The sequence below is a fragment of the Prinia subflava genome, chromosome 3 (genome assembly GCF_021018805.1).
Source record: "Prinia subflava isolate CZ2003 ecotype Zambia chromosome 3, Cam_Psub_1.2, whole genome shotgun sequence".
In the NCBI taxonomy this organism is placed as follows: domain Eukaryota; kingdom Metazoa; phylum Chordata; class Aves; order Passeriformes; family Cisticolidae; genus Prinia; species Prinia subflava.
Genome location: NC_086249.1, coordinates 65,069,177 through 65,096,900, shown reverse-complemented (window position 1 = coordinate 65,096,900; position 27,724 = coordinate 65,069,177). Strand labels below are relative to the sequence as shown.

Sequence of the window (27,724 nt, the reverse complement as noted above, 5' to 3'; positions counted from 1 at the left end):
TATTTCTGAGTCTGCTATTACACAGTCTTTCCTTTTGGATTAGTACCTGTAGCTAATAGACTTTATGTTGAACTCATAGCAAAATGGAAACAAATGCAAAAAATAAATACCATGTCTTAAATAAACTTACAAAATTTTTATCTTAATCTGTGTCCTTGTACTTAAAAAAAATCACTGAGTTATCAACTCTTGAGCACAAAGAAGAGTATTGTCTATCTATATTTCAGATTTGTCTAATAATCCTCTTAAAACAGAAGAAAAACCCTACAAACTAAAAGACAAAAATTTCCCCATTTATGTTTTTTTTCTGATAGACAAATACAAAATATACTTAAATTTATATTTATTTGTAGATTTTAATACACTTGTTTATATCATTTATAATAAGATAATTTAATGATTATTTAATTTTTAGTTTTATTTTGATGCACTTCTTATATTCAATTAAAATGGAAAGAAAAAAAAAGAATATATAATGCTCTTCAAGTTATAATGCATAATAGGACTATTTTGATTACAGTTTTGAACATTTAGAATGTTTCTTTTCAAATATTTCATAGTTGTATAAATATAAATACAAGCTTTGAGATTATCCATGCTCATGTAATTGTTTCATTCTAAAAATAAGGTTTTTTATACTTGTTGATACAGTTGTTCAAGTATGTGTTTTTTTCTCTCTGGAATTTGATACTTTAGAAAAAAGCATGTTAGTGGCACTGTGTACACTGAGAATTAATTCACGATTTCAATAACTTTATTTGCTTGAAGACCTTCCCCTGGGATGTGGATAGGTTTAAAAAGTTCTGTAAGGACAAAGCCATGCCAGAATACACAAAAATAAGATAAACTCATTTACTTACATTATGGAGATTTCTGTTGCCCTCAAACTGATCTGTCTAATACTCTTTAGATTTGATGATGGACAAGATGATTTTACCATCATAAATATATATATTCAATCAGAACATTTTTAAATATTCAAGGTATTAATCCTAAATCTTGGTCTACGGAAAAAACTTATTTACACTCACTTAATATTTATTACCAAATACATTGTGTGGAGGGTCTTTCTGTATTTTAATTATGCAGTATATAGGCAGGTATGACAATGTTCTAGATCAACTTTTCAGAAATTACAGAAGTAAAATACAGTTACTGAAGCTCACTATATGTGCCTTTAAGAATTATAAAAATACATAAAAATTAATTTATCTAATCATAAATTTGAAGAAAAGGTGTTTTTCAGCAGTGGTTCTATTCCTTTATATGTTAGTTCTCATTAATTACCAAAGGCTTACTTCCTTCCTATGATTTTCCATATGCTTTAGCAGAATAAAAATGTCAGAAGGCCAAAAGCACAACAGTCACCACAGCAAAACATAAAACTCCAAGATAAAACAAATGGGAACAGATTCAGGAGAAGCCTTTCAAGAGAGTTTAAGAATAAGGGCTATTTTGAAGAGTAATCTGGAATATAGGAGAGGATGCTACAGAAAAGGAAGATATAGGAGTAAAAGCCAGGAAATCAGACAGCTATTTATTAAGGATAAGGCAGAGTAAGATAAGCGATGCAAGGCTTTGAAGCATTAGGTGATTTATTGAAGTTTAAAGTAGGAAATGTGATTTAATACCATGGGAGTACAAGGCTGGCACTGTTCTACTCCACTTGAAGTAAAACAAAGGGGTAACAGAAAAGGAAGTACATTATTTAATTTCTAGTTTGGATGTATTCATGTGTGTATGCACAACAGTCTCTGAAGAACCAACATCGATACTGGAATTACAGGTGAGATGGTAAGATCCATAAAGTGATTTACTACTAGAAAAAGCCTGTATTCTGACTAGAATGTTTTTCACAACATTGAAGCACTTGTTCGAGTGAGCTGTTGCACATTCTGTGTTACATAAATGGACAGAAAAAGCCCAAACAAATAAAACAATAAATAAAAGAGGAAAAGCATAGAGACTAGATAATGAAAAGTTATTGCATTCTCTAGAAAAAGCAAAGATTCCTCCTAAAAAGCCAGGATTCCTCTTCTTTGGAACCATTCCTTATTGGTAGCAGATCCACCTGGAAGATTCCTTCTTAACTTAAAAAGATGATGTGCCAGAGGAAGGATGTTTCTGAAATTAGTCTAAGTTTAAAACAAGTTATACTGTCTTGTACCTGGGAAGGGCTTACAGCCTACTCTAAAAAATACCTGCAAAGACTCAGATGTGAAGTGATAATATGTCAAGTCCCTAAAACTCAATTATGGCTTATAAATGACACTAAAAGAAAAGATGTATGCTGATTTGGATAAAAAAAATCTACCACTTACTAATTTAACATCTTCTGTTTCTGCATTTTCCTTTGTAGACATTTTATTTCAATTATTCACCACGGAAAGATCAGCTCTTAATTTTGTAGGCAATGAATGTTAACACTTTGGAAGGGAAGATTTGAAAATCTCTACAGATCTTATAAGAAAAGATAAAAATAAATCTAAAAGATATTATTCAAAACTGTATTTCTTTAAATATGTATGTTAGACAATGTCATACCACACTGCATTTGAGGGATTTGGTTTGGTTTGGTTTTAAATAGGAAACTCACTGGCAGAAACAGTCTTCTCTGAAATAACTTAGTGTGGCCATAATACTTCCGCATATCCATTTTTCCCATTCTCATTTCTAATGATCTCATCTGAATGTAGTTTTTTCGCCAATTGTTTTTCTGATATGCAAGAGTTTAAAACTATCTAGGTATCTTCTCTTTTGATGTTAAACTGTATACTGAGCTTTACACAGTAATGTGAAGAGGTAATGGATAGCAAGCTTAGTATCCCTCAAACTTTTTTTATTTTAAGCACTGCATACATACAGTGTGGATAAGTATAATTTCATATATATATTAAAGAGCTGTGGAAAATAAACTGAGACCAATGTAATTACTTAGGGAGTAAATAGATGAAGATATTTACAGGTGTGTGGTCTAACCCTGGCCAGAAAACACAGCCCCACACAGATCCTAGCTCACCCCTCCCCAGTGAGACAATGGAGAGAATCAGAGGGGTTACAGTGAGAAAACTTGTGGATCCAGATAAAGATAATTTAACAGAAAGAGTGAAAGCCGTGCACACATGCAAAGCAAAACAAGGAACTCATTCACCACTTCCCATGGGCAGACAGGGTTCAGCCATCTCCAGGAAAGCAGGATTCCATGCAGCAGTAGGAAGACAAACACCATCACTCTGACCATCCCTCCCACCTCCTGCTTCTTTCACCCTCCACAGCTCTCATTGCTCAGCCTGGCACCATAACAGTGTGGGACATCCCTTTGTCACTTGGCATCCTCAGCTCCAGGGTGATGGGACACTGTGAAAAGCAGGAAAGGCCTTGATGCTTGACAGCTAATACATTGCTGTGTTATTAATATAGGTTTGGTCACAAATCCAAAACACAGCACCTTATGGAGTATTATGAAGAAAATTGATTCTATCCCAGCCCAAAAGAGCACAACAGATAACTCGTTTAATTCTGTGCAGGGGGAGAGCTGTTAGAAGAAAATATGCAGTTCTAGTCTGGCACCTCAGTAACATCAGTCTTACTGACATCCTTAGCCAACTGGATAAAGGGCATCAGGAGCCCTCACTCTTCAGATGTGAGACACAATTCTTTGACCTTGGTTTGCAGAGAATAAAAAATTCTGGTGTATACACATAGTTCATTCATGAAAAGATAAGGGAAAAGCAACCATGATGTGACAGACTGTGCCATGTTACTTAAGATTATTGTTGACCCTGTGATAACCATGATATTGGAATCTTAGTATAAGCTAAAAGAATAATAAGCTTTCCTTTCAATAATCAGCTAGTAAAAAAGAATAATCTTTTATGTATTTTTTCATCATTTTTCCCTTATGTAGTTTCATCAGACAGCATATGACTTTAAATGATTCACATAATTTTAAAGTACAGAAAAAGCCACTCTTGTTTTCAGTCTTTGACTGTATTCTCTTAAAAAATACATTCCTGTTCAGTGTGGATCTAGTTCATGTAAAAAAGGCATTGTCTTACTTTTATTATGTGGCATCATACTGTGTGTTTAATTAAGCTGTAAAAAGCAAAAAGGATGTATGTTGTTAGTCGGCGCATGCTATCGCATGTATGCTGCAAAACCACTGTTATAAATAGGACATTAATTTCAATGTAAAGAATAAAATAATTCCAATACAGTTGATTCAATTAAATCTTTAGTAGTTTATTGATTTATATTTTTACTGGGCCTCATAATTAAAGAATAAGAGCCTGGTAGTTTAAATTAATTTAGTGGAGGAATCAATATTTGATATTATATGTGCTAAAAAAATAATTTGATTGCTTTTCGAAAAGGAAAGACTACTCAGACCAGATAACCCAACAATTTTCATTCTGCACACTGTGTGGCTCAGCTAAATACGTATAAGAGAAAAATACGAGATCCGAGCATTTTTAAAAAACAGTCTCCAGCCGCTGAAAGTATGAAATAAGGAGCAGAAATCCTTTAGCTGTTTCTTCAGTTTTTAAACTTCTTGGCAGAAAACTTTTTTCATTTATACAGGTTAAGAGAAGAAAGAGAGCAGATATCTCTGTTCTATATTCACTGACTTCAACAACATGATCAATATAATAATTTTTAGACCAATATTTACTGAAGCTAGAGATGGTGTCTTTGGCTTAGGAATGGGGTTCTTGCCCACACATAAATACATGGTAATACCACAGTATGTAATATCCCCTTCCTCCTTTCTCGTCCTTACTCTCACTGACTGTAAAGGTAAACTTGAGAATAGGAATGGATAAAGTAAGGGTTATGACCAGGGCTGTATTTCTCTCTGCTCCCAAAGCCTGTTGAAAGGATTAAGGCAGCTAAAGTTGTGTCAGCTGTCTCAAATGATCAGTTTCTGGATATTTGCTGCCCTTGTAAAGGCAGCGCTTCATGAGTCATGGGGTTACAGGAAGATGGCCTTTGATATATTTTTAGCATTGCTTATTGTTGTGGAGGAAATTTGAAGATTTTAAATTATTATAACAATAAAAATTGAATAAAAGGAAACAAAATGCATTAAAATACTCAGGAGGAAATTCAAACCTATTCAAAATCCAATTTTTGAGCTGTTAATTTTTGCAATGTATATTCAGTGAAACCTTGTTAAAGCAGCATGAGGGATTCCTTATGCATAACATGACAGCACTGAGATTATGCCCAGACCAAAGGAGAGCTAGTAGTTGGCTTCAGATAGACGGGTGAAACTGAAATTTTCTGTGCCAAGAACAGTCAGAGAAGACAGTAGGAATGCAAAGGATATGGTGAGGAAAGATACTGCTAATATACTTCAGAAAAAAGAACCAAGGGACAGAGCACTTTCAAGACAGATGTTCTCAATTATGGACAAAGAAATCTGGTATTTGTTTCTTACTGTACTCAGGAAAATATTGAGACATGTATTTCCATTAATTAAAAAACCAGGTTATTTCAGCGTCAGTTTGTATTCCATGTGAAAGTGTACACAAACCTGAAGAAAGACTCACTAAATACTTAGGCAACAGTAGAAATGAATCACAGATAATATAAGGAAAATTAACATGTTAATGATTGCAAGTTTTCTGTGATAAGAAAAAAAAAATCCATATTTCATGCAAGAATACATAAGAGAAAACACTTTTCTTTAATATTTTAGTATGAGAATGGCCATTCTCAAGATTGAGGATTACATAAGCTACTACTTGAGAAATCTTCTAGTATGCTAAATATACTATTCATTAAAAAAATTGATATTTACAGTTTTAAATATTGACTAAATGACTGGATTAAAAAAACCTGCATACAGTCTAAGAATGCATTTACAGGATATCTTTCAGTCCAAAGAAAAATTCAAATGAAAAAGGTATTGTTGGTAAATATTGAACTTTTAAAAACAAACAAGGAAAAAAAGGGAGAAAGATCACAGTCTGAAAAAGCAGCATGTTTCCACACATGATGCTGTGAGATATTGCCTCACACAATCTTAATAAAATATGCTATATGGCCATACTTCAGTCCTGTATGTAAAGTACTGGTTTAGCTGATTATCAAAATCAGTTCCCAAACATGCTAAGAAAGTTATCCTAAAGTACATTCACGTTGTCTTGCTTTCTGCCTTATATTTCTGATATATTTTAATAAAATATTTGTATATGTTGAATTTGCATCACCAGGGCTTGGTAGCAGGGAGCCTACAGGGGTGGGTACTGTAAGATTCTGGCAGAAACTTCCCCCGCTGCCTGACAGAGACAATGGGAGCTGGTTCCAAGGCAGCCAAGGCAGAGCCCATCAGCAGCAGGGCCAGCACCTCTGGGATAATGTTATTTAAAAAGGGTGAAAAAAAGGGCAGCCAGAGAGAAGAGGGAGATTAGGTGAGAGAAACAGCCCTGCAGACACCAAGGTCAGTGCAGGAGGATGGGCAGGAGGTGCTCCAGGTGCCAGAGCTGAGATTCCCCTTCTGCACCCCATGGTGCAGACCCTGCGAGCCAGGCCGTGCCCCTGCAGCCTGTGGAGGTCATGGTGGAACAGCAGATATCCACTGGCAGCACCTGGAACACCCCACACCAGAACAGAGGGATACCTAAAGGAGGTGATGGTCCTGGCAGGACCTGCGGCCTCATGGAGAAAGGAGTCCCTGTTGGAGAAGGTTTACTGGCAGGACTTGTGATCCCATGGGGGATCCATGCTGGAGCAGTCTGTTTGTAAAGGAATCCGCCCCATGGAAGGGACCCACGAATGGAAGGGAGCAGGGGAAGTCTGAGGAGTCCTTCCTCTGGGGAGAAAGGAGTGGCAGAGACGTGATGAACTGATCACAACCCCCATTCCTGGTGCCCCTGCACTGCTGAAAGGAGAGGTAGAGAAAATAAGGAATGAAGTTGAGCCCAGGAAGAAAGGAGGAGTGGAGCAGTGGTGTTTTAAAGGTTGGGTTCATTTCTTATCACCCTATTCTGATTTCATTGATATTAAGTTTTAATAGTATCTCCAAATCAAGTCCATTTTGCCCCTGATGGTAACCAGTGAGTGACCTATCCCTCTCCTTATCTCAACCTACAAGATTTTCCTTTTATTTTCTCTCTCCTGTCCTGATGAGGAGAGAAATAATAGAGTGACTTTGGCGGGCACATGGCATCCAGGCACAGTCAACTCACTACACAGTTAAATTTAGATTATTTCATAAAAAAGAATGCTCAGAAGTGGTCCATAAAAGTCTTTAATTTTAATTACTTTCAACACTTTATCATAATATTTACCAGTGATGTTTTCCAAGAAGAGATGTGGGCACAGATGTGACTAAATGCTTCATCACAAATGATTTTGGATCCATCAAACTTTTTTATAAATAAAGATGAATTCAGTGCAGCAAAACAGAAATAAGCATTTTGTTGTTGCAACACTGATGTGCACAGTGACATAATATTCACTGCCTATATCAATGGCCCTACCTATGAGTCATAAAAAAATTCTCTATTGCATACTAAACGCCTCAGCCACATTGTGCTTTGCCTCTCATCTAATATTTGGTGCTTCTGAATAATGGATGTGAACATCAGTAAACACAAAACATAGGAACTGTGATAGAAATTGAGTTAGTTTTTGCTAAAATCAAAATTAGGTTTTATGTAATTCCAAATTACATAAACCTATTCTATTTAATTCCAAATAAACCTTTATTCACAGTTATTTTTAGCTGTCTGTAAGGTAGAATAAGTCCTACTTTCCAGATAAAATTGTTGTAATTACTGGTGAAAAAACCCTACATTTGTAACAGATGGGATACAAATTTTATATACTTTAGCTTCTTTGCCAAAAATGCACTCTGCAGATGCATTTAACATGCACTTTCACCTTTTAATTATACAATTATAAGTTAAAAATACAAGTGCTCAACTTTAGGGTGTATTTTAGTATTCACAAAACAAAAAGATGCAAAAAGAGATGCTATGGAGAAGTAATAAAGAAAGTTTTACAATGATACTAAGCAAAACAAAATGTCTCAAGGAGTAATTACTATATAACATTTTATTACTGGCTCCAGTAAGAACACTATCAGTCCATAGGACTGACCATTTGCTATTACTAGACCAATTTCATAGGTGTATTCAAGTAATTTGATTATTTCAGAAAAACTTTTGATAGATGTCTAATCAAAAATAGTCAATAGGCAGGTATGTGAGTGGTTTTGCCTCGTAGTAATCAACTCCACAATAATCTGTCCCTTGACTAAATATCCTTTCTCGTTCCTCCCTACATACTTGAGAAATTCAAAAGAAGGGACACAATGATCAGCTAGTGTTCCATGAAGATAAGTAAAAAGGCATAAATTTCAGTGTAAAAGACATCCCCAATTTCCCCACCCCATGGTGGAGCTCAATGTGCTTTTCAAAGCCACAGCACAGAGACCAGGCTTTTAGTCTGTATGGTAACTTATGAATTCTGGTGACAAATGCTGTTGTTTCACTAAAGAGATGATTACTAACAGAGGAGCTACTGAGTACAGTCAGCAGGCTGAATAGATGTGGATGTGGATGTGGAAACAAATCACTTTTGACCAGTAGACAAAAGGAAGGCAGTAAACATGGGTGTTTGGGATTTTAGAAAAGCTTTTGATACTATCTCTCACAGAATTTTTGTGAATAAAGTATCCATCATACATCTAGACATGCAAACAACATGATGGGTGAACAATTTGCTGAGGGGTCAGGCTCAAAGGCTTATAGTAAATGAGGTAACACCTCTCTGGTGGCCAGACACTAGAACTGCAAAATTCTTAAGTCCAGCTGACAAACCTGCTTGATCTCAGGACATGAGGTCTTTAAATATTAACTGAAAAAAGAGAATATTGATAATACATGGCATAGAATTTGCATTGTGCAGCACTTGTGAGTAATTTTTCCATCTTTTGTGGCAGAAGAACCTGCACAATTTAAATTCCACAACAACATTCTGATTGTCTATTTGATGACAGTCACATTTGACAGTGGATTGCAGTGTCCTTTTGGAAAACTTAAGTGCACACACACTTTGCTCACTTTCTTATGTAGGCACCTTGAGGACCAACAATTAATTAAAGGAGAGCTTGTTCAAAGGAAGTGCTTTTAAAGGGCTTCTTCCGATTGTAATTCTTTATAGATTATCAATTTGAACCTTTTTTGACCATCACAGAGTTGCACAGTAACCTTCCTTACTCTTCTTCCCTGTCACTAGCAAGTAGCATGGCTTTCAAGAGGTAAAATGTTCAAATTGTTCCTAAAATAAAATAAATCAAAATAAAATAAAACATTATTTTAGGTAGGCCTTTTGGGGAAATATTTTCTGGCTTCTTTATTTCTTTATCACCTGGGGGAAAACCTAGTTTCTAACGCTGGTGATGGACTGCTCACTACAAGAATTTTTAAAGTATTTAAAAAAAAAAAAAAAAGGCCCATGACACTGAAGTAGACAGATGATCTCAAACCTCTCTGCGATTAAGTGGATACAGAAGAAAATGAAATAGCAACCTAAGAACACTATTTTTTCAAAGTGATTTATATGGTATATTAAACAGCGGGAAAATCCTTTCTAGAAAAATCCTTTGGAGAAAGAACATGTACTCATATTAGTGTTTGGTACACTTCTGCAGCACATAAATATCCAAGGCAGAAAATACAGGACTAGGACTGCAGTTAATGAAATTATGCCATAAAATAACTATTTCCCTTCATTCCCTATATGCAGTTGTTCTTATGATTTTTAAAAAAAAAAATAAATAAACACTGCAGAATCTCATTCTCTCACCAGATTAAGACCCTGCACTTTTAGGATACTCACAGTAACACCTTCACAGGTGCAATCAGTCAAGATGCTGTATCTGATAATATTCATGTCCTTCTCACCTGTCAGCAGCCTTTACTGTGTGTAAGAGAGTGCTACAGTGGCATCTTCTGGCATACAGAAGAATTAATTGCCTTCTTTCTCTGAAAGAACACTGCTATTTGAAAAGGTAAGTTAAGAAACAAAACTAAGGAACTGAAAAAAAAAGCACCTGCTGCTCTTCAATAATTCTGTTTAGAGAAATTGAAATAGTAATGAATGGTGAGAAATTAAAATCCACTTCTTTGCTAAGTGGCCGTTTGGACATAAGAGTTTATGTGTGAGGCAACTGCTTCTAAGGCTATCAGTATCCTACATAATGACTTACAATTATGTCAGTTGGCATAAAATGACAAATGATAGTTAATTAGAAAAAGGAAGGAGCAATAAAAGAGGAAGAGAAAAGGCAATAGACAGCACTAACTAGAAGAGAAATAAAATCTGATTGTTCTCCTTTTGAATCTAGATCTAAACACTTTCTCTTACATTTTATGATATAGATTTCTTAGAAATTGCTATACAGTAAAATAAATTAATTTTTATGGATTCAAGGATGACGAGAGTTGTTAATGAACTGAATATTACATCTGAAATTTTACTAGAAAACTACTTTATAACTTCATAAAAATGTTACTGAGCTCACAGCTTTTAATCACAATCTCTTTAATTATATATTTTCCTTTTCCATGATATAGTCTATGTCATTATGCATCACACGTCTTGCTTGGTGCATTCAAATAAAAAGTGAGTCTGGCAACTCCTCAGTCAACTTGTAAGAGCCCAAAAGGACACATAGGTTCTGAACACAGGTCATGAGAAGTTACATTTTTTTCTACCATATACTGAATTTTTCCCTTTTTGTGAAAGTTATGTACACCAGTATCAATCACTGGGCCATTTTGCACAATGTAAAGCTACTGGGATTTTGGTAGTTAGTGACCATCTCAAAGGATCTAATCCTGAGTCTATCAAAATACTTGGTAGAGGAGCAGGAGCAGCTGATGTCCTGAGTGTACGTAAGCAGATCTACAAGCAAACACTTGGTAACTCACTGCAGAGAGACCTGTAGAAAAACTAACAGATGTTGCCCTCCACAGGGCAAACCTGTGTGTGTGTGTGCAGCAGCAGACTCTCTGCTGAGTCCACAGGGTTGCCCAGAGAGCTGGCTCATGACCATAGTGAATGATCAAGCTCAGCCTGGCCCCTTGGCCGTACTTCCAAAAGTGACTCCCTCTTGACAGAGACAGGACTCCCCTGTGTTATCTGACACACCAGTGCCCAATGTGCAACCGCACTGGGTTTATATGTCCCAGTGCTGGCAGTGGGGGCTGTAGGGCTGCCATCTGTGAGGACAGACTGGGATGCCTCCTGTGTCACACCGGCATTTTCAGCGGGATTCAGCAGATCCGGCACAGGGCACAGCTTAGCCCCACCTGTCAGGACTGTGGTGCCTCAGGAAAATGTATTTAAAAATGGGCCAAAATTCTCCTTATCACTGAGAAGAAGGAGCTGAGGGTGGTGGAAGTGGGAGAAACCAAGAGGAGCAACCTTCTGAACAACAAGGTGAGAGAAGAAGGAGAGGGAAGAGGTGCTCCAGGCACCACAGCAAATGCTCCCCTGCAGCACTTAGGGAGCAGCTGGATACCACACTGCAGCCTGAGGAGGACTTCGTGTTGGAGCAGGTGAATATGCCCTGAAGGAAGCTGGAGCTTTTGGAGAGCTTCCCACGTGGCACAGGGAAGTAAATGCAAGGAGAAAAGGCAGCAGAAAGGAACTGTTACGAACTGGCTGCAACCAATCCTCTCTCCTTGTCACCCCTGCAACACTTGGTGTCAGGAGGAGGTAAAGGAGCTGGGAATGAAGCAGTAACATAGATTGAAAAGAAGTGGGTGATGTGATTGAAAAGATGGGGGTGAAGCTGTTTGGTTTTTACCACGTGACTCTATTTTAATTGGCAAGAAATTAACTTTCTTCAAGTTGAGCCTTTTCATTTTTGTGATGTTAATTGGTAAGTGATCTTTCTGATTTTATCGTAACACAAGAAAGCTTTTGTCTTATCACACTCTTTTTTTTTTTTATTATTTGTTGAGGACAGGGAGTTGGAGAAGAGCTGAGTGACTATCTGGCAATCAACCAAATCAACCCTGCATGTCTATATTAATGTATAGCAGAAGCACATTCCATTTGCCTCAAAGTTTTGATCTGTATTAAACAGCATCATTTGTGGTTCAACTATAGTGAAGAAGAGATACAGCTCCAGAGGGTGGGCAAGGTGGGCAACAGAGACCACTTTCTCAGCTAAATTAATTTGCAAATTATAGTCTATACTCTTAATCTGCCTGTATTTGAGGTGTGTCTAGGTGCCTTACTTGTCTAAGTCTTGGAACTACCAGAGATAAGCAAATTTTAACCTGGAAACAAACCTATTCAAGTTCTTTATTATCTTTATTTAAATATATGAGTAGGCATTTTCAGTTATTGAAAACAAAATCCCTGATGTGCACTTTTAATTAGCAAGCTGTCAACAAACAATAAATTTTTAAAGAAATCTCAAGGTCGTCTGCAAGCCACAATATATGATCAATATTTTTGTCTATAGCTAGCTTTTGCTGCACAATTTTATTAGGAAATAACTAATAGTTCCTTCCTTTTTTTTTTCTTATTTGCTAATGACTGTGTTTATATATATAAGGCAACAACACAAAATGTAGTAAATTATTATTTTGCAGCCATTTAGCTCATATGTAGCTGCTTCCTTTTAGAACAACTCCCACATTCTGGTTTTGCTCCCTGACATTTCAGAAGTAGTTTTTTTAACAGCTAGCTAGTCCCCACTCTAGCAACTGACATATTTTCCAAATGTCACTGTTACAATACATAAGATTCTCTTAAGAGTATTGTACTTTCTACATCACTATCAGCTGTGCAAGTGCCATAAACTGCGTTTGTCACATCCCAAAGCTGGTCACAGGATCCTTGGCCTCAGAGATGAAGATTACATTTATGAACATTTCTATTTAAGACTATGAACATTGGGGAAAAAATTGAAAAACAGTGGAAGAGACATGGTAAAGGTAGTACAAACACATTTGTACTACCATTTACACATTTGCAAAGGTACAAACACATTTCTGCATTTCTCTCTTACCTCCTTCTCTATTCAGACTTGTTCTCATTCAGACATCTCAATCAAACATTTTCCTCAAAAAAATCCTCTCTTTGCAGAAAGAGAGGCTTATGCCACAGCTCAATAGGCACAGACTCCATCTTATTCTTAGACATTTTATTTCATCCTATCCCTGTTATCAAGGCTACATTTTTGCTTCTCCAGGTTCGGCCTCAGAGACATTTTGGCCCTGAATTAGAATGACATTGATTGATTTATGTCCATAATCCTGATAGCATAAGTGATAATAAAAACAAAGGTTTCATGACCTTTCTAGAAATCTGATATCTCTATCCATATGGTCTTTCCATGTTTATTACAAGCTCAAATCATATGCCTGCATGAGAAATGTAGCAGCTACTCAGGAGGCCCTAAATTCAGCCTGTGCTGTAAAAGCATTTACTTAGGGATGACTGCAGGCAGCATGAACTTGAGAAAGGAATCCAAATGGGATTCATCCATTCATCCAAAATGTTTCAGAGGCATAATGTGGTTGACATAAAAAATGCTAGTGACTACATGGTTCCACAAAAGATACTTTGATGGAGTCTGTGCCTATTGAGCTGTGGCATAAGCCTCTCTTTCTGCAACTGGGTATATCAAAATGAAGCAAGAGATTTTTCCCTTCCTTAAGCACACCTACTGGCCTTGAGAAGTGTCTGTTTAATGAGGCTCTAAGTATGGAAAATAACTCATTTTAAGCATGTCTAACCTCTCTGCTACTGGCCAATATCTGGAGAAGTTGTTCTAGTTAGCCAACCTTTGAAAATCCAACAACTGGAATTTATGTCCAGTTTATTTCATCTAAATGTAGGTATCTAGAGTATAAGGTTTAATAAATCTGAGCTATCTTCTGCTACAGACACTGGAAGCAGAGTTTATATAATCAAAATAAACCAATGATGACAGAAATGGACTCCTGAAATGTTCTGCTAAAATGTCTCAGCAACAGAGTCCCACCCCTCTAATTAGGTGTCTGCTCTAATTTTTGTCTCACAAAAAACTTTTCCATGCAGCCTTGCAAAATCCTTTTCTGTACATTTCATTCCAGAAACTTAAAATCAGTACTAGTGCCTATTACTGGACTGTAAAAATGAGACATCACAATCCTAAACCAGATTGAAATTATACCAAACCACTTCCTTTTAAAATAACAAAAGAAAAGTCCACTTGCTTCCTTCCAGTTACATTATTTTACAGAATACAGGTCATAACTGAGTATTTTGAATAGTTTCACTCTTTTTTAGGGAACTTCTGATGATTTATGTAAGTGTGTATATGTATGTATATATATATAATCACACAAATTTCGCAGATTTTAAGATCTAGATCTTCCTCAGGCTTGTATCTCCCTTACATATTGTTTCTTGGGGAAAAAAAAAGATAGTGCTAAGTTTCTGTAACAAACAAAAATTAATTGATTCTCTTTTATTTAAAAGTTAGCAAATGGTTTGAACATGAATTACTGAGAAGCAGATTAGTCAAGGCATTGGAGTTATAATCATTAATAGTGGAAGACGCAAATATGAAACTAATCTAATTTAAGTCTCTGTGCAGGTTGCAAAGGGAACTCTCAGGAGATCACACACACTTTGATTTTCTAAAAGAATATAATAAAGACTGGAGATGCATGACAGGCTGAAGAGCTACCTTTGACTATAAATCACCTTTAAGCAAATCAAAGTGTGACATTTATCACGGGTACAGTCTGTTTAAGAAATAGAAAGGTAACAGGTTGATATGATTCACAACTTTGAAAAAGGACAGATTCTTTCATAAGTAGATTTAAAAAGTGTTTTACAATTCCTTTTTGATTCAGTGAAATAATTCCTTATTCATGTAATGGCTATGAAAGTTTTGGGTGGTTGTAGTTTTACATTTAGTTTTGTGTTCAAAATCTCAAAGACAAACAGGTCAAAAAGATACTAAGACAGTTTGATAACAAAACACACCATGGGATTTACAGATATTCCCACTTCTTTTTTCACCAGTAGCTATTTTCTCCATCACAGACGATGGAAAATAGGAATGATTTCTTTTCCCAGCAAACTAGGGCTTTGAGACAACATTAATTCTGTTTTACAGGTCTTATTAGCTGTATTTGCAAGTGCCCCCTCTATTTTTTACTGCAAAAAGTCATTAGTGATACTGACAATAAGACTGTGAAGTACACTGAAAGGTCTTTAACCCTTATCTAAAAATAAAAATCAATATTAAATCAGAACCAGAGTGAATGCAAAAGAACCTAACTTCAGGAAGGCATTTTCTATCTAACTTTAGATCTCTGTACTTAAGCAACTGAAGTTTGTCCTTTTACAACCAGTTGAAAGAAATAAGGATTGAGGGCACAATTCTCAACATATATGCTTAATGTTGGCCTAATAAACTGTGACCTCATGTGTTTACTCATTTTCAGTGATACATGTTTGTTTCTTTACAGTAACTATAAAAGTCTGCATTTTTAGCTCATGAAGAAAAGTCCTGTCTCTGTGTTTATTGTTATTAAAGTAGGATTGCATTCCAAGGGAAAAAAAAACAAAACAACACAGTAGGCTATAGCTGTCCTAAAATATTCATGTTTAGATTTTGGATGGTTACAGGTAACATTTTTACGATAAACTTGAAGTAGCTAATCTGATCATTGAAAGCAATTATTGCTAGAATATGATAATAGTTTCAAACTACATAGAGGCTAGCTTTATATTTTCTCTCACTCAAAGAAATAAAACTGGTTAATTTCTACAGAAAAAAAGGCAACTCATTTTGAAGCTTTTGGTCAGTAGTAGAAGTAAACTGGAATCATCTTAAGTGGATAACGAAAGCTATCACAGGCAGTATGGGAAATGGAACATCAAGAGTGAGGTGCTCCTCTTCCCCTCCTCCTGCCAGAAATAATTTAAACATGGACAGATTTAAAATGAAAACTTCAAAATTATGAAGAATTTCTTATATAAAGATCTCCTAGGCACAATAAAATCAGTCATAAGGTTAACTGGAGATGAAAGTGACTATTCAAAAGGTCTGTTTTTTAAAAATACATTGACTTTTGAGGGCTTATTTGAAGTAAAATCTCAGGTCATTGAGGATTAGACATCACCACTTAGAAAAAAGGATTGATTTTAAATAAAATTGATTAAAAGTAATGTATTTTTGCAGGAAAACACCTGCTCATTTTTGTTTTGTATAAAGGAAAACAATACAAATTCTCATCCGCTGAATTAATGGAAGTATTTGATAGAACAGTAAAGGTGGTTTGAATACAGTGATCAAGAGTTATAAAAAAATTTTCCCTTTGTATCCTTAATACACTATTATGAAACACACTTCAAAGAACACATCAGCAAATAAAAAATATTTATTTATAGAAATATAATCAATGACTAATAATGAATTATTAAAATATAATTGTGACATTGGTTCAATGAAATAATATATGCATTAAAAGGGTCCAACTTTCTGGTAACTTCAGAAGCAGTGGTATTATTATACGGTAATGCCTTTAAAAATACAATTGGAACTTTGTAACTCAAACTAAACTTATTATGTGGTCTCCCTGGAAAATACAAACTCATACAAAGTCAGTGAAATGATGACTACTCAGGAAGAAGTCAATCAGAACTAATCTAAGTTCTAACTAATCTGACATATTAGCCTTATTCTTTTCCAATTAACCATATTTTGCATAAACTAGTAGTGTATTTTGCCTTAATTTTGCATATATCAGATGCACATGCAAAAATAAATAGTCCATAACTTAATATAGAATAGTAAGGAATTTTAATGTCTTGTACAAAAAAAAAAAAAAAAAAAAAAAGGGTTACAGTTATTTTTTCAAGAGTTGTTCCCTTGATGAAATTTTCAAAGTTTCTTCTCTGTTAATGGGATGAATCATAAAACTTTAAAAGTTTTCTTAGGAAAAACGAAAAGACCTAAGTTCAGGTCAGATATTAGTGAAGTGGGTATTCTGGTTTTAGTCTATATGCCAGCTGAATGGCATTAATTGTAGCTGTAGAGACTTAGCTTGATTATTATCTCCTACTCTAGCCAAAACACTAAACAGTCTGTGCACCAGAGAGAGACACTTACAATAGGTAAAGGTGGGAAACAATGTACTTGGGACAGTATGCTGCTTTTTGAAGGGTTAGCCTTAACCAGTTTTCCACTGGCTCATTTGAGGGGATTGGCTTAGTAAATAACACAACTTCCATGTTACACAAAACATTTGCATTTGTACTCACATTCTGTTCTGTGTTTCTGGAACAGATGTGGTTAACCATTTCTTGCTTAGCTAGAGGAACTGGCATTTAGTGATTGTTCTTGACGCATTTTAAAGAATTTAAGGTCAGCTTTCCTTAACCTTAGGAATCTATCGAGAAAAAGTCTGCTTGTAGTCCCCATCTCAAAATTCTGTTTATTGCTGGTGGCTTTTCTTTGAGACATGTCTGAAAGGTCCTTGTAGAGGAGGAGTGGGAAATGAGGGAACTCACAAAACAATCCAACCCATTTTGAAAGAGGGAATACAGCTTTGGCTTATATAGGGCAAAAATATTCACACAGGAGGTGTTTTTGCTCTCCACTTTCTTAGGACTACCATTCAGAATTAAATCTTATAGTCCACAGTAGGAAACTTGACATTCACTGTCAGTTCAATTTGAGCAAGGACTGTATCTGTACTTGGCTTTCTGTACCTCTGTAATTGCTTCTGTGCTTTTGGGCATAACACTTAGGTGAAATAAGGAAATGGTACATTAGTTCTTCATTCAGCCCGTAACTTGTTGATTGAAAGCTTTTAAGTGTTTACATATCTGGAAGACCAATCACAAGAATTTGGGGTTTTTTTCCCCTCTCTCTGTCCAAGGAAATAGCCCGAAGGATGTCCATGCTGGTGAAAAGCTAGAAGAAAATGTGTAAATCCGTGGAGAGGGGTTAATTGGAGCCTTAGTGTTCTCTAGGCTGATAAATTACTCTTTTATTAATCCATTACCACAGAAAGTGTCTGTCTCCACAAAGATCCCAACTGTATTCTGACGTGTAGATACCAGTTCAGATGATACACAACCTGCATGATTCCTTGATCACACAACACCATATTCCCTATTCTGTATTTCTCTGATTATTCCGAAAAGGAGCTCTTGAAGAGCTATAGTCTTCACAGGAGAATCTAGAGCAGAGAAGGACATACTGGAGTATATCCTCTGTGCTCAAGTTTGGGAGGCATAAAGCAGTAGGCAGGAAGGGGATTTCGGAAGTTTTTAAAAAAACAAGGAAGTAATAAACAGGCAGGTGCTGTACAATAGCAGTTCTGTAAGAATGACACTTTTCATTCTACTGCTGTGGAAATAAAAAAAAGCATTTAGAACATTCTTTATCCTGATAGGTAGCTATGACATCTATTATCTTATTAATTTTCCTCAGTAAATGAAAAAGAATGGATGAGAAAGCAATTAACACTAGTACTTTGCCAGAAGTTTGTTTGTTTACTGGTAACCATGAGTGCAAATATTTATACATTCATTCAATGAACTAATACATGTAGTAAAAGGCTCCAGATTTTTGATAACTTCAGAATTAGTGGTATCATTACAAGGTAATTCCCAGCAAAATATAACCCCATGTTATTAATGCAGGTCGTTTGTAGTAATTGCACTGCTCTGATGTGCTGTTTTAGACCAGTCAGTTTGCTCATTAAACACTATGATAACTTAAAACCTATGAAGAGCAATTGTGCTTCTTTGTTTGTTTGCTAGCTGCTGTCATAAAAATCTTCACGGGGATGTAACATGTTAATACAAGGCAAAAAATACACTCTTGCAAAATATGAAATTTTATATTATTTGACTTTATTTCTGTCTCTTTGTAAATCCCCCCAGCAAATTTTACATAACCCTTCCCCTTATTTGTTTTTGAATCAAACCTGACAGTACAGCTTCAATCCATTACTCAGGTTAAATTCATCCCTCAAGAAGTACAAATGTTGACTCATGAGAAAACGTGTTGAGAGAGAGAAATTACACTCTTTAAATAGAAAACAACCAAAAACTGAAATATCATCTTTTATTTTTTCCAATGCATAATATCATTATGCAGGTCACACTTTCTGCAAAATACTGCATAAGAAAATTGTATTGTAACTTTTCTCAATTTTTACAAGGCATTTTAAATGGAATACTTTTGGGGTTTTTTTCACTGCTTGTATTGGTTCTGGCTGAGCTGGAGTTCATTTTCCCATTGCAGCCCTCACAGTGCTGTGCAGTTTGATGGCACCTGGCATCTGGCACCTGTCAACCCACCACAGTGCTTTACATTGTGGCATGAAGGTGTTCATACATCTGGAAACTTTACCTGTTCAGACTTCATTGGCGGTTGAAAGTCTATCCTTAGAAATCCAAAGGTCGTTGGGGTAACTTTTTTTTTTTTTTTTTTTTTTTTTTTTTTTTTTTTTTTTTTTTTGTGGGAATTATTGGAACTTGTTCATCCTTTGACTTTGTTTATGCTTCAATAATTTATATCATCAAGTATTTTTGTGCAAAACTCAGTCATGCACACAGAAAAATCTTTGAACGTCATATGTGTAGACGATGTGTGTCTTCTTCTGGAAATGCAAAATTTTCACACAAATGTACTAATTGCGATAAATCTTTCTCCTCAAAAGATTTTCAGCTCCACAAAAGACAAGAATATGAGAGAAAAGAGCTCCAATTATGGCAGTCTTTATGTGAAAAGGAAGGGTGAGATTCCCCCTAGCCTCTCAATCAACAGTAGACTATGAGAATGTTATTGTTAAAAAATAGTGCAATATTTAGACCAAGGCTGGCATTCACAGCAAGAACTTTTATTTTTCTTATTCATTTTTAATAGAATTGAGATGTTCTGAACTGAGTGAACTATGAACAGTGAAGTCATGTAGTCCTTCCAAAGACACCTGAATAACACCTCACATTAACATCCAGGAATTAGGGAGAATACTCTTGTGTGTAAATAAAACCTGAAATCCTACTCAGACATAAGGGATGTCTTACTTTACTGAAGCAGCAGAATGTAGATGAGAGTTTAAAAGAATTTAACAGATGGCAAACATCATAATGGAGATTTTATTGCCAGCTTTAAAGAGTTTTGGTCCCAGAATATGCCACCAGAATCAGATTTAACAATGAATAAAGCAACTATACTGAAATGGGTGAAGGAGCAGGAAGAAGAGAAAGGGTGTTTGAGACTTGAGAATGCAGTATAATGTCAGGCAAGAGACGTAGACTGGTTTATTTGTATAGAGATCACAACATAAAGCCTTTTCTAAGGTATTTTACCTCTACAGCATGATCTGAACAAGAAAATAATAATCTACAGATTAAGAAGCCTGAGAAGTAAAACATTTTAGAGACTTCTTTCTTCAAAGAGGATGACCATCAGGTGAGTTTTAAAAAAAAACAAAAAGTGGGAGACAAAGTTTGCCCATATATATTCATTGTCTTAAGCACAAAGATATCCTCAATATTTCTGCATATTTGAACCCTGAACTAGGAGATCTCTGGCTGCAGTAAAGAAACGTGTGTGTTGCATGTTAAAACGTGCAAAGAAAGACAAACTAGTGGTAGGGCACTTTTCAGAGAATCGGTGGTCTGGCTAGAAGTATTATGAGAATTTTGATAGATGGTATTGAGAACCTCAGTGGAGTGGTATTGGGATCAGTCGTTTCTCACAGAGCTATTTGAAAACAGATGCAAATCAATATGTAGGTGATAAGTATTTGTTGTTATTACTGCTGCATTCTGCAGGGGGCTTCGAATAGGTAATTCATTGTGACTCATGAAATAGTCCTGTGGGAGCTCCCGGGTTAGAGGAGAATAAAACTAGCAAATGAAGTGTCAAGGCTTTATACTACTGTTTATTTTATACATTTAAAGTACACTATCCTTTCTAGTACCATTTCTTCAAATAACTGCACCAATTTACCGTATTTTAAAAGTACTTATGAAAGAGCAAACTAGTCAGCACAGTTGCAGCACTTTGAAACACTGAATATAATGTAATGATTGACTGATAGGAAAACTAGATTTTTTCAAAATAGAGCACATTTTAAACATTTTTGTAATGCAAGGCTATTGCTTCTGTGTTACAAATACCAGATCACTTCACTGGCCTTCTAAAGCCTAAAGGCTGTCACCACACATTTGTCAGTCTTCTACACCAAATGAAATCAATTCTTACATCTCTAGTACTGAGTGTGGAAACAAGCAATCTTTCATTCCTCAAGCTACGTGTGCACATAAAATTGGAACAAGTTTGTTTTGGCAGAAGTATATCCCCTCCCTTCCTCTCTGCTCCTTCTTGGTCTGAGTATCAGACACATGTCCAAAAGGCAATGGCATGCCATCAAAATAAATAAATAAATAAACGAATAAATAAATAAATAAAAAGTGGATGTATCTTTATACTTTATACTATTACTATATATAGTAATAAAAGGGGCTGGTTCTGTATCATACTTTAACAACTTATTAATATCGTTAATTTGTTGCCCATAGGATTATCCCCTCGGTGAAAATGTCTGCAGAAGCTACCAAAATGGGCTATGGCTAGGACCTCTAGACTCAACTACAGAAAGAAATATGTAACACACCCCCTTTCCTTCCTGGCTGGTTATGAGAAAAAGCAAAATTGTCCAGAAGTAAAAGAATGCAGAAAGTTTTCTTGATAAGGAAAAATAAGTGTATGACTCCACAGAGAAGCTAATGCTGAGGATCAAACATTCTGGGCTCAATTTATAGCCTTACCTGAATTTCAGACATACTTTTCAAGGAGCTGTAAGCAATATCATCACAGTGAATCTAACTTTTCAGTATAAAAACAAGGAGTTTAAAATCTTATTTAGCTTTTAATTGATATCAGTCACTCAAAGCTAAGAAAATTACACAAAACTATGTATATTGTATAAAATATCTATATATTATTATATATTATATATCTATACATGTAAAATATAGATATTAAAAATATAAGTCTAAATTCTTATGTTTACATTTTTAACTCTAGTTCTTCACACAAAATCTTAAATCTTGAGAAGATAGGTTTTTTCCTTACTAAAATATATTTTTTTTACTTTAAATCTAATTTTAAATTCCCGAAGTCTTACTCATATATCACAGTGATGCAATAGAAGAATTTTTCAAAAAACTCTTTCATTTACCTTAAACATACACTTCAACATATACTTAAAGACACGAGTGATTTCTGAAAAAATATTTTCTTGACCTGCATTGTAATAAAATTTTACAAAATGGAATGTTTTAACTGTTCTGCTGGACAATCCATATGTGATGCCTCAGAACAAAGTAGGACTCTTTTTGGTACACTTTAAAGACAATTTTAAGTTGAATTCCAGAAAGGAAATGCATGCCAGCATAAATCCATGAAATCACAATAGCTCATGGAAGGTACTAGCAGCTCAAGATTTATGCACAAGTCAAAATATCAAACAGTATGGATTCACATTTTTGTTCTATAATATCTTAGAAAAAGTTCAAAAGAAACAGAATTACATGCAAATTTCACTATGTCTAACACATAGCTTACAATTCTAGCAATTTAGAAGTTGTAATATAAAGAGAATATGAAGGCTAATTATAATTTTGACATTTTGAAAAGATTGCACTAAATATATCAATATGAAGAAAATTCTAATGCAGTAGAAGAGAGTGAAATAAAATATACTGTACTTGAAATTCTTTTGTCATTTAATACTTTCTTAATAGCTCTAGTCACATTATTAGACTATTTTACAGTCCTTCAATACCACAGTGTGTCATTATCAAATAGATATAAGATATATTCAGTATTACAAAGAACATGTGGTTTTAAATATTTGAACTCCTAACTTCTTTCTCCAAAGTTAAACCTCCAAGGGCACTCTAAGGAAGTAAGTGCCTAAACTTTTTTGGATATTGCTCAAAATCCCATGTAGACTTCTAGCAGGACTTGAAAATGTATAGACTAAGTGTCAGTGCAAGAGGATCTCAGGCTGATTCCAAGCTGACTTGTTAAAGCATGCCCCGGAATGTTCTGTCACAGTTTTCCAGCAGCTCAAAGAGAAATGGGAAACTACAGGTTCTCTACAGCCACATTTCTAAATTGCCTCTTTACTGTCAAGTCAAAAAGGACCTGAGGTTCACATTATCTAAGCCTCAAAACGTGCAGCACCCTCAAATTCAGTGAATATACATAATGCAAAATGCAGGAAAAAAAATTGCAAAATGTAGAAACGGAGTTTAAATGAAAAAATTCATCTATTGCCACCATCTCTGCCTATATTTCTACAATGGGAAGAGAAATAAGACATGCTGGAAAATGTCCTGATTCAGAGAAGCAGTAACTTACTTTGCTTATGGTTGGAGTTCTATGCCATTCAAGTCCACAAACACAGGAATATTTGTAATAAGTTTTAATGAAACTTATTACAAATCTGTTTCAGCTAATAAATAAAACAAAAATAAAATGCAAGCAAACAAAACCCCAAACTACATAAAAACAAAACTGTAAGAGAAGTGGAAAGATTAATAAGAAACAGCACTGGCATTATTTTTGAATGCTTTAGTACATTGATTCCAATAGTTCTCCATGAAATGCAGCTGCCTGGATCAAACCTCATGGTTTGCCACAGTTCCACCCAAAATTAGTACAGCTTCTCTTTTTAACTGCCAAATCTCTTATGTTAATGTAATATCTCAAAGGGACATGCCACTTTACACCTATTATATTACTAAAATACCGTGTTAAGTCTATATTATGCCAAGTATATTTTAACATGTGTTATGATGAAACTGATACTCATATTGATACTGTGCTCACAAAAGTCCTATAATTACTGGCCTACTCCTGTAAATCTTGGAAACACTACATGGACAACTTTTCACATCTTTTCTGAGATAATTCAGTGGTATGTATTAGTGGAAAATATGCCAATTCACTTTTTAAATGCAGGAAGGAAACAGAATCATGGACTCACGGTCTGTAATTTTCAGGACTCTCTTGAATTCTCCACTTCCAGATCCTCCGCAACCATCTTCATCATCACAATCACCACTGATTTGTTCATCTACACCTCCACCACTGCCTGTTTGTTGGAGATCCCATCTTGGAAATGATTTGCCCTGCAACTGCTGAAGACAAGATATAGCATGCAAGTTAGCAGTACATATGGAGAACTTCAGTGAGTACCAAAAATTTTGTATACATTCCTAGTAATTACCTGATTTGAAAAGAAAAATTCAGAATGAGAATTCTGATTTTGTTAAAAATTTGTCTTTTAACCCTGACTTAGAGATAGACTTAAAAGTGTGGTATTTGAAGATCTATAGTTTAGTTTTAATTAAAAATCTACTAAATATCTTTATAACTATAAAACAAAATCAGGCACCAATTTCTGGCCCAGAGGTCAAGTCGAATGGATAAGTGCATAGAATCATAGAAAAGTTTGTGTTGGAAGGGACCTTTAAAGTCCATCTAGTCCAAATTCCTCTGCAATGAGCAGGGACATCTTCAACTAGACCAGGTTGCTCAGAGCCCCACCCAACCTTCCTGGGAAACCCATTCCAGTGTCTCATCACCCTCATTACAAAAAAAGTTCTTCCTTATCTTAATCAAACCTCCTTCAGTTTAAAATTGTTGCCCTTATTTCTACCACAACAGACCCCACTAAAATGTTTGTTGCCCCTTTCCTGTTTGTTTCCTGTTTCCTATTTGTTGCCCACTTAGAGCAGACAGCATCTATGGTACTTAACATGCTGGACCTGGATCTTTTAAAGACCCATACGGTGTCTACAGAGACTTAAGATACATTTATTATTTTATGTGAATTTTTCACATTTGAAATATCTGAAATAGTATGACAGCTGTGTTGCAGCTATATATTTGTGAATCCAAAACCTACTTGTCTACTCTGGGTGTGTCACATGGAAATCTGGTAGAAGCTGGAGGAAAAAAAAAAGTGTTGGGGTGATATCAAATGCTTGACCAAGGAACAGCAGACCAAACTAGTACAGTCAGAGGCAGGGCTAGCATGGAGAGAGTTATTTCCAAAGGACCTCCAGGCCTTACTTTGGTAGAACTAACAAAAGTGAGGCAAAATAAAACAAATGGATAGCTGATACTGGCCTAAGCAGAGTGCATGATTTGGCTCCAGTAAATAAGATTGTTCTCTGGCTTCTTTTTATTTCTAACTACAGAGATGGCCAATGATATCTGCATGGTTTATAAGAACAGTAGAAATCTGTTTAACATATCTGTCCACTCAGCTGAGCAGGGCTGAGCAATCACCTGAATAATGTTAATCTCTCTCATTTATCAAATGTACAAGTGCTGCCATACAGTTTTTAAATACTAGGTGGTACAACTGTCACATATACACGAACAATGTGCCCTCTTCCCCATTCAGATTCAGTTCAGTTTATATGTCAGATAAATATAAACATCAAAACCTACAAAAACCCACGTTCTTAAAAATGTTAATAATTCTTATAACCTCATCTCACCCAAAATACTAGTTTGCACAGGTTTGTGCATTACTCATGTTTCAGTCTAGGACGACTTCTTTACACTGGCAAAAACCTCACTATCTCAGATTCTTTAATAATCAGATAGCACTTCCTCCTTAAAGAAAATATTAAATAGTTCAAAACAGACTCAGTTGTTTTATACCTTCAAAAATGTGTTACTTTGTTGTTGAACAAGACATTGGATTCATATTTTCAACCTATAAACTGAGTTTATTTTCAGGTTATGGAGTCACTTCTCAGATGACTTAATTTTTAAGTGCTGTACTGTTAAAAAAAAAAAAAAAAAAATAAATTAATCACTACTACAATGAGATCATTCAGATAATTCTCAATGCTTCTATAAAATCCACTTGCTCCTCTGTGTAAGAACAGGAGAATGCCACTCACCACTCAATTAGCAAAACCAATTTATGCAGCACTTTTAATTCAAAAGTTTTATTAGGCATTTATATGCTACCTGAAAGACAAACTACCTAGCTAAGAGGGAAAAAAGCTCCTTGGTACTGCTGCTCTGCTCTGTGTTCATTGTGTAATCCATGCCATATTTCTACAAAATAGTATTTATTGAAACAAAACACGGACTGTTTAATGGACTACACTCAGTTAAAGAGCACACTTATTTTTCTCCTCAATTCATACTGTGACACATTCCCAGGGCCAGTTGTATGATAAGGATCTTTATCCCTGAGATCTGTGGCATAAATACGGGCAGGAACTTCCAGCAAGACAGTTTTTCAAACAAAATGTGCTGCCAAATTTTCTGCAGTATACACCATATATACCATATATATCTGGTGTATGTATATATATATATACCTCTGTGTGTGTGGTTTTATATATATAAATATATACACACATTTTTTCAGCCTGAGAACATGCATCCTCCTCTATATCTCTGTCTCAGAAATACAGTGACTTGATAAGGTTTCATATTTTGTTGCTTCTTTAAATTCCAGTGCAACTTAGTTATTTCTCTTTCCTCTTTTTTTCTTCATGTTTTTAATTATTATGCATTATTGACTTATGACTTGAAAGCTAAAAATACAGATGATCCCACTTAATTTCTTTAAAGGTAGGTTCACCATTGAATAAGTATTCTAACTTTTTCCAAACTTTTCACTGTACTTGAAAAAGTAGATATTAAATAATGAGTAAGCTCATTTGTTATTTGGATTTTGTTATTCTCTTTCAACTCCTTAATTGTACAAGAAGAAATATTGTCTCCATATAAGTGCACAAGTCTCAGTGCTGGTTCTCTACTAAGCAAGACTTGGACCTAGTATAAATTCTTTATTAAACAGAAATCCATGTAGTTTTTCAACGCTAAATTGATTCACATTATAAATAAAGATAAAAGTTGTTTAAAAGAATTGCTCTCTTCTGCTGTACTTTTTGAAAAGCTATTCTTTAAGAGGAAAATAAGTACATGTCATAACTGGGACATTTTGGTTTATATGCTTACTGGGTCTCCCAGTTGAATGAGGAGGGTTACTAGCTGTATACTATCTGCCCCTCAGAAAAGTACAATGACAGTTTTCCTGTTGTGTCATAGTGTAAAATAGTGTCTTTTATTTTTGTTTTGTCCAAAGGTTTTTCCATTCTATCAATTTTTTTTGTCTCAAAAAGCCCCAAAACCCATGAGTTTAATCACACATTATTGTCTTTCAAGTTCAATGGAAGAGGCAGCAAATATTATTGGCAACTATGTTAATTTGAATGATTTATGGCAAGAATTAGTTCACCGCTGTTCTGAGACTGCAGTAGATACACCAGTATTCCAGATTCGCTGGTTCTTAATGTTGATGAAGTTTATTGAACTAAGACTTTGGTATCAAAAGCATGTCCTCTGCTGGTGGCATTTTATTTTCCCAGAAAATTTGTGCACCACTGCTATGGTACACGTGCATGGGAGAATGATTTGGGTGTAAATCAACTGTAATATCCTTGCGAGTCTTCAGCTTCAGAGCTTCCTTACATAGCTTTGGGAAGTTTGGCCTACCCCTTAGATCTTTTAATGCCCAGTTATCAAAATACCCCTCAGGACTTTCACTGATGGCTTAGGGGACTGCTGTCTTTGACCCAAAAGCAATTCTGAACAAGGTTATAATACCAAAAA

General features: G+C 35.3%; 1 protein-coding gene across 1 annotated transcript in view; it reads right to left on the bottom strand.

Moving 5' to 3' along the window:
- Nucleotides 1-27,724, bottom strand: part of GPC5 (glypican 5) — a 615,376-nt gene that overhangs the window by 259,049 nt on the left and 328,603 nt on the right. Inside the window, exon 7 of the mRNA XM_063392300.1 lies at nt 24,060-24,213. Within this exon, the coding sequence (XP_063248370.1) occupies nt 24,060-24,213 (154 nt within the window). The remainder of the gene's footprint in view (nt 1-24,059; nt 24,214-27,724) is intronic.